The sequence below is a fragment of the Eptatretus burgeri genome, chromosome 6 (genome assembly GCF_056783735.1).
Source record: "Eptatretus burgeri isolate ZD-2024b chromosome 6, Ebu_testis_v1, whole genome shotgun sequence".
In the NCBI taxonomy this organism is placed as follows: domain Eukaryota; kingdom Metazoa; phylum Chordata; class Myxini; order Myxiniformes; family Myxinidae; genus Eptatretus; species Eptatretus burgeri.
Genome location: NC_140966.1, coordinates 18,716,775 through 18,725,178, shown reverse-complemented (window position 1 = coordinate 18,725,178; position 8,404 = coordinate 18,716,775). Strand labels below are relative to the sequence as shown.

At 43.4% G+C, this 8,404-nt stretch overlaps 1 protein-coding gene across 1 annotated transcript in view; it reads right to left on the bottom strand.

The window, feature by feature from the left end:
* Positions 1-751: 751 nt before the first annotated feature.
* Positions 752-8,404, bottom strand: part of TMTC2 (transmembrane O-mannosyltransferase targeting cadherins 2) — a 237,622-nt gene continuing 229,969 nt past the window's right edge. Inside the window, exon 14 of the mRNA XM_085884190.1 lies at positions 752-3,523. Within this exon, the coding sequence (XP_085740316.1) occupies positions 3,347-3,523 (177 nt within the window). The 3' untranslated portion in view covers positions 752-3,346. The remainder of the gene's footprint in view (positions 3,524-8,404) is intronic.

Here is an 8,404-nt window from a genome sequence, read left to right as displayed (position 1 = left end):
CCTGGTGTTGGCGTAGAGGTTAGGGTAGTGGCTTGGGATCCAAAAGGTCCTGAGTTCAAGCTCCGTTGGCCGCTTGAATTAATACACACCAGGAGGTTGACTCAGCCTGTTCTTCTTCCGAGGTCAGCGAAGTGAGTACTAGTGTACTGGGCCTGGTGTATCCCGGTTAAAATAGGTGTACCATATCCCTGTGTCGTAAGAGGCGACCACGGTTGCGTCTGGAAGGGCATCCGGCGTAAAACCTATGCCAAATCATTATGCGGATCATAACGGATCTTCCGCTGTGGCGACCCCTAACGGGAGCAGCCAAAAGAAGAAGAGATATACATATATATATATATATATATATATATATATATATATATATATATATATATATATATATATATATATATATATATATATATATATATATATATATATATATATATATATATATATATTTATATATATATATATATATATATATATATATATATATATATATATATATATATATATATATATATATATACGCACACACACATACACACACTGTGGTGCAAGGATCACATGCCATGTCACATCATCAACTCATTTTCCAATTCTAATTCAGGGGAATACCATATCTCGAGGGTACTAATTTGCTGCTTAAAAGTGACTCAGCAATGTTGTTGCAAAGGTTTCCCTTTCGAGGCTTAACAATGATTTCCACTGTTGAGAATAACCATGCCTAGTTTTGGCTGACAAGAAAAAACAAACAAACAACAGGTCAACTGAGAGCTTTAATTGCATATTCGACTGACCTCTGTACATTTTGTTAAAATAATGCATAACAATCAATTATACAAAGTTTTTAGTGGCTAGAACATGAGCTGTGCTCGTCAATTTTTAGTTATTGACAAAAAATATGCAACAATTCTTAGCAAAGTTCTTAAAAACATCAGTCAACTGAGCTCGTCATCAGCCTTATTGGTGCAATTAGCTCAAATCCGTACATGTAGTCATGTAAGTGAAAGATATGGAGTTATACTTAAACAAAATGAAGTTTTCATTGTGCGGTGCAATTCGAAGTGCATTTAACTGACAGAATAGAAAGGTTCAAGAAACATCTCGTCGGGTTAAAGTTGCAGATGTTGTTTTGCACATTTCCAACAATACTTTTAAAATACCTGATCTGATTCTATTTGTTTTAATAATTAAAAGCTCACCACTCATTCATCACACAGCTGTGGCAGTTGTATATCAGGAAGTAATGTATTCAAATTTATGCCGCCCCAAAAAATAAAAAAAATAAACACAAGTATGATGCTTATTTCAGGTTATTGGTTGTGTCATCAACATTGGTATTCACATTTGTTGCCAGTTGCTATTTCAGTTGTAATTGGCATTTTATCAGAGCTGGCTAAAAGTGATCACTGTTTCGGTTAAAAAAAAAAACAAAAAAAAACAAAGGACGAGAAGAGACTAAAAGCCAAAACGTGATCATAATTTTCAGATCATTTTCACATTTTAAAAAGTGTCATTTTCACAAAATACGCTGCAGAAACTTTCTGAACTACAAATACTGAAAGTGCGGCTGGAATGTACCAGGAAAAATGCTATTCAGAGGTAATAGTCATTGAGTCTAGAAAATTTGCTCCAATAATTTGACAGCAAGAATCCCTCAGAAAAAGTAATTTTTAAAAAATTATCATTTAACCCAACAGCGGGAGAATCAAGCATCTTCTGCTCCACATCCAGAACTGGGCCTCAGTCTTTTATATTCATATATATATATATATATATATATATATATATATATATATATATATATATATATATATATATATATATATATATATATATATATATATATATATATATATACACTCTCTGCCATAAAAAAGAACATGCATAATATGATAATGTAATTTTTTAAGCCCTGTTCCAGCATTCATTCCATGTGCCTTTTTGACACGAGGGATGTACTGAACACCTGATTTCAGGTTTCCACATAACGTAAGTCCCTCATGCAATAATCATTCAGCACATGCTGCCCATGCACTCTCAGGGTTTTAGGGATGACCCAAAGCATACTGAGCAAATTTAAAAGTCTTTCCAAGAGACCAGCATGTGGATCATGCAAAAATGCACCGATTATATTCTTCAACAATTGATTACAATGCCGTGTCTGTCAGAAAATGACTGGAATTAAATCATTGGACACCTTCAAGCAGTGAATTGCATTAGCCATGTTGTTAGGCTAACAGGAGGAGAGAAACTACTTATGATCTCATAAGCTGTTATCAAGCCACTGGATCAACAAGAGATATGGCAAGATTATCAAGCCACTGGATCAACAAGAGATATGGCAAGAGTTGACATCCCAGGATAAGGAATCTCACTCGGAACCAATACATTTGCACACAGCATCTACAAAAAAATTTTCAAGCAGGACAAGTGTCAACAAGGTCATGAGGTGTCTCTGTGATGCAGGAATCTGTGCTCATCATCCTGTTTAACATCCAAGACTTGCACTGTGACACATCCAAGCATGCTTGCAGTGGTCAAGTCATCACTTCCAATGGACATGGAGGCAATGGGCAAGTATTATGTTCAGTGACAAATCCAGGTTTCTCCTTCAAATGCAGGAATGAATAATATGCCTCAGTTTATGTTCAGAAAGCCTCCGATTTTGGACATGGAAGGGTCATGATGTGGTGTGGTATTACTGAGACTTTTCACATCAATTCGATCTGTATACATTGCAATTTGAGGGCAGATTAATGATGTCTTACAGCAACATGTGTTGCCTACCCTTCAACACTATGGCCCAGGAATCATTTTTATGCACGATAATGACCTGCTCACAGGGCCATTCGAACAAGTAATGTTCTTGGCAATGCTGGCATTAATATCATGACAACCGAGCCTGCCATCTCACCAGATTTAAATCCAATTGAACATCTCTGGGATGTCATTCGAACCTTGCCAAGACAGCCACAGAACTTTGGTGAGCTTGAACAGGAGCTGATTCAGGTATGAAATGCCATTCCCAAGACACAGATTCAAGTGATCATATGGTCAATGCAATGATGGCTGCAGGAGTTGGACATACCCAGTATTGAGATTTAATTACTTCCACATTGGATCGCTATGTGAAAACATTTGCCACAACATAGCTTTATGTGATTAGGTCAAAATTTAATGCTCCTTGTAATTATTCAGCATTTACGTCTGTCAGAATTTTGCACCTAATCAGTGTCCCGTGATGTCACATAAATAAATCGCATCAAAAACAATCACATGTTTGATTTTTTTTTTTTTTGATGGCAGAGAGTATTTTTTCTTGCTGACCTCCATTAACACCAAACGGATGCGAAACTTAGTGGTGGCCTTTGACCTCGCGTCGCTCAAGAATTTTGTGCAATTTTTGCAAGTTTGACTGTGTAATGGCATCGCTCGGCTTGAGCTGAAGAGCCTGCAGATAGTACGCTTCAGCCTCATGCAGACGCCCGTTGAGGTGCAGAATTGCCCCGAGGTTCATGAGCGCAGTGGGATGCTGCAAAACAAAGATTCTCCAGTTGAAGATGCACAAAACAAGTAACAAAATAAGGATTCACAGTTTTTCTTTTGTACTGATTACAGAAAATTAAAATCAGTTTCTCATCCTCTAGTTGGGTTATAATGCATTCCCTGCTGCATGCTGCCATCAAATGTCCTCATCAAAAATGTCCTCACCTCAAAAATGTCAACTTTTTGCTTGTGTGGATAAAAGAGGATGAAGGATGAAATGGATGAAAGAGAACAGTTGCTGCATTAAGCATTCCGACGGTGGGAGTTTGGTGACGATGTGTTTTTTTTTATGATATATTTATCGCAATGCACTCAGTGCGCACGATTATCACAAAGTCTGGCATAGATGTACAACTAATGTAAAACGATTCTTCTTGCAGAACTCATAAATAAGGCTTGTTAACGAAGCACAGACACAGGTTTTAAGATGTATGAGCTGAATTCAATGCACAGCCTTGCTCATGACACACCGCGCGTTGGAAATAAAGTTGTTTCATGGAAGTTTTACAGAAAGACTTTCAAATTTTGGAGCATCTTTTCATCAGTCAGGTCAAAGGTTTAAATTGTGAAACTCTCCGTCCAGCGAGTTGATTTAGTAGCACAATGAATAAAACACATTCACATCCCTCCCCTTTACACCCTCACCACATTGAGGTGCAATTATTCATGCAAAAGTACATCTCTGTCTTGTCCTAGATGTCCTATATCACTTTCCTTCTATTATACTTCTTCATTTTCTCATTTTTTCAAAAGGTTAAAAAAAAACATATTCTGCACGAAAAATTATGATCTATGTCTGCTTATTATTACTTCGTTTGGTATTCTTTATCCTCCTTGTTAATACTACTTTAAAAAATATTTTTTACCAACTTCAGTAAAAGCTTCTAAAGTGACATCTTTTCCAAGTTTTTGTGGAATTTCTCTTTTGCAGAATCTAAAATAAATGATTAATCTCCCTTTTATCTTCAACACAGACATCTCATGCACGAGCCGTTCTACTTTTAAAGAAACCTCGCTTGTTGAGACCTCCTCTTCTTCTTTTCTTCTCCTCCTTCTTCACACATTTTGTCTGAAATGTGAAGTGCTTGCAAGTCTGCACTATACTACGTGTGCCTTGCTCAATTCTCATTGCCATTCTTTTCTTCATGCTTTTAATAACCCTTATTTTTATCCTGGTTGCGATGTCTGTTTTCGTCTAACAGAATTGGAAATCCACAAGATAAATGTGGCCTGTAGAGATTGCTAGCTAAGAAAACAACTCTTTCTTGTCTGTACCCCACATGCGTCCCACTACCACCACTGATCACCCCCACCAAACCCAACTGCATGCCCCGTCACCCATGACCCCCACCACCCCCATCTTGCATCTCTACACAACCATCGCATTCCACACCACACCCACAATGTGCCTCACCAGCCTCACTATCCCCATGGTATGCATTGCCAACCCCACCACATTCCCCACAACCCCCATCTCACATCCTGCAGCCCCATTCACATGGCTAACGCCCTCACCAAGTACCAAACTCCTATGTATTACCCACTCCTCGTCCCCTCCTCCTCGATTCCTCACAGTGTGATCCTCCAATATTTGAGGTTTCTCTTGTAATATTCCCGATCTCTGCATTCAGTTTGCCACTGTAGCTCCAGACATTGAATGTATAACAGAAATGTTTCCCTCACAGGATGTTTCTGATTCCTCTGTGTCTCTCCCTAGCTATTCTTGGTTCTGCTTTGACTGACTGCTCTCTCGCTCCAGAGTCGGTGTTGCTGTGTATGTCAAGAACTCTGCTCCTTGTCCATTGTCCACGCTCACCCCAACAAGTGCTTTGCAATACCTCTGGCTGCGTATACTTCTCTGAAAAAGTGTAACATTTCTCTGTGTCATACACCCAATGATGATGACTCCAAAAAACCTCTATTTCCTCCAACGTGGATAAACACGTCACCAACCATCCCAACACTCCTTTCTCATCTGTGGTTAGTTCAACCTCTTCTCCACCTGGGAATGCTTACACAAAAGCCTCCTTTCTCTCTTCTACCAGTTTATCCCATTGTGCCTGTACCTATCTGATCCATCACTGGTACATTGAATCATATGGAGAGGTGGTTGTGATGAAGCAGCTTGTTTTCACAACTTTGAAAGCTAACCCGACTTCAGGAAAACTTTAGTTCATTCTGTAAGGATCACAACAAGTGTGCTGTCCATCCCGCAGCATGCCAGGAAACAGGTCAGGTCAGGTATGGGAGCATGTGCCAGAACAGCGCGTCGCTGCGTCCACTTTCCGCCGGTACTCCAGGGGCCTCCGTCTGGCCATCCCCCAGGCAGATGCCAGGCCCATCCCCATCTCCTTGAGATGATGGTCAACCTGCTGCAACCATGAGGCACGTGGTCGGCCCACTGGCCTCCTCCACTCATGAGACTCCCTCGCTGAGAGAATCTGGTGAGCAGGATCAGCGTCAGGAAAACGAGCCACATGTCCATACAGCCGCAGCTGACGCTCACGGACTATGCAGGTAACAAATCTCATCCGAGTCTCTCTCAGCAACCGCTCGTTGGACACAAAATCCGACCAGCGATAGCCAAGGATTCTCCGAAGAGACCTGGTACCAAAGGAATTAAGTCTCCGTCTCAGATCCTTGGTCAAAGTCCAAGTCTCGCACCCATAGAGCAAGACTGGAAGTACCAAGGACCTGAAGACTCGGACTTTCGTCCTCCCGCACAGGTACCGGCAGCGCCACACCCCATGATCCAGTGAATCCATGACTCCCCAGGCCCGACCCAGACGTCTATTGACCTCCGGCTCACAACCTACGGAGACATGAATATCACTGCCAAGGTAAGTGAATCTATCCACGACCTCAACATCCTCACCACAAACAGACACAGACAGGACAGCAGCATCCAAGATGTCACCGAAAGCCTGGATCTTTGTTTTGACCCAAGAAATCCGTAATCCCAACGGCTCCGACTCCTCATTCAGCACCTCGAGGGCCCCCAAGAGGATGTCTAAAGTCTCCGCAAAGATGACTGCATCATCTGCAAAATCAAGGTCCGAGATCTTGACATTGCCAAACGATGCACCGCAACTTGATCTCTCCGACATCCTCCCAAAAATCCAGTCCATACAAGTGCTGAAAAGTGTGGGGGCAAGTACACATCCCTGACGAACTCCAGTAACAACTGGAAATAAGTCAGAGGCGGTACCACCACACTTCACAGCACTCTCAGTACCAGAGTAGAGTTCAGACATCAGATCGATCAGTTTCGGTGGCACCCCACGAAGACCAAGAATCCTCCAGAGGACATCCCGATTCACTGAATCGAACGCTTTACAGAGATCAACATAGGCTGCAAGCAGCCCCTGCCGAAACTCTCGTCTGCGTTCAGTGAGGACACGAAGAGCAAGGATACGGTCAATCGTTGACCTCTTTGGTGTAAAGCCTGACTGCTCTGGACGCTGGTGCTCAAGCAGATGGTGGCGAACCCTATCAAGAATTATCCGAGCAAAGACCTTGCCCGGCACTGAGAGCAGCGTCACCCCTCGGTAGTTGTTGCAGTCTTGGCGATCACCCTTCCCTTTCCAGAGAGGGACAACAAGGCCCCTCTTCCAGTCAGTTGGGATGATGCCTGTGTTCCAGGCAGAGCACAAAACTGCATGCAACGACGCGAGTGCAGCATTTCCACCAGCCTTGAGAAGTTCAGCATGGATGCCACAGATCCCTGCAGCTTTGCCCCGTTTCAACTGGTTCACCGCAGCCCGTGTTTCCACAAGCGATGGTGGACCACAGTTGATTCGAGGGTCAGCAACAGGGATTGTAACACCCTTGACGTCCAACTCGACAGCTGGGGGATCAGCCTGGTACAACCGCTCAAAGTAACCGGCCCAGCGGGCCTTCACTTCAGACTCCTCTGTCAAGAGCCTACCACTCTCTGCTCGAACTGCAGTGCTCCGAGGGATGGGCTTGGATGAACGTAATGCGCGAATTCCCCTGTAAGCGGGACGAGAATCACCTGTCCACAGGTGATGCTCTACCCCCTCACAGATTCCTCGCACATAGGCCTCCTTGTCCACCCTCAGTGCACGTACAGTTTTACGCCTCAGCTCCCTGAACAGCTCAGCTCTGCCATTCAGCCTGGCCCTGCGACTCTGGTCAATGGTATCCAGTGTCCCTTGAGAGACAAAATTCTTCTTTGCCCTGCGGTGAACTCCAAGGCATCCACCGGCAACATCAAGGACGGTGGTCTTGAAGGTGCTCCACAACTCTTCAGGACCCCCAAAGCACCCAGACCCCCAAGTGTCCACTCAGCCTGTTCGCAAACTCCTCAGCTACTCTCTCATCCCTGAGCTTGGCAACATCCAGCCTAGGCTGGGATGGTACCATTCTCCAGGATTTAAGGTGCAGCTTTAGAGTTGCTACAACAAGCCTGTGGTCAGTATTGAGGAACTGAGCACTCCGGTAGACCCTGCAGTTCTGGATCATCCTCCAACGACCGTCAATGAGGACATGGTCAATCTCCTTTGCCACACCGCCAGCGTTGGAATACCAAGTCCAGCGATGAGCTTGCGGGCGCTGAAACCATGAACCAGCCACCCTAAGTCCATGACTTCTTGCAAAGTCAAGGAACTTAGTGCTATTCTGGTTCATAGTTCCTGACCCATGGGGACCAACACACACCTCATAACCATCCCTATCAGTTCCAGTCGATGCATTGAAATCCCCCAAGACTAGAAGTGTATCTCGTCTGGGGCACTGATCAACCACAGACTCGAGTGTGGCGTAGAATGCATCCTTCACGGTAAGATCACTCGCCTCAGTCGGAGCATAAATAGAGACCAGGGAAATGACACCTAAGGAGTGACGA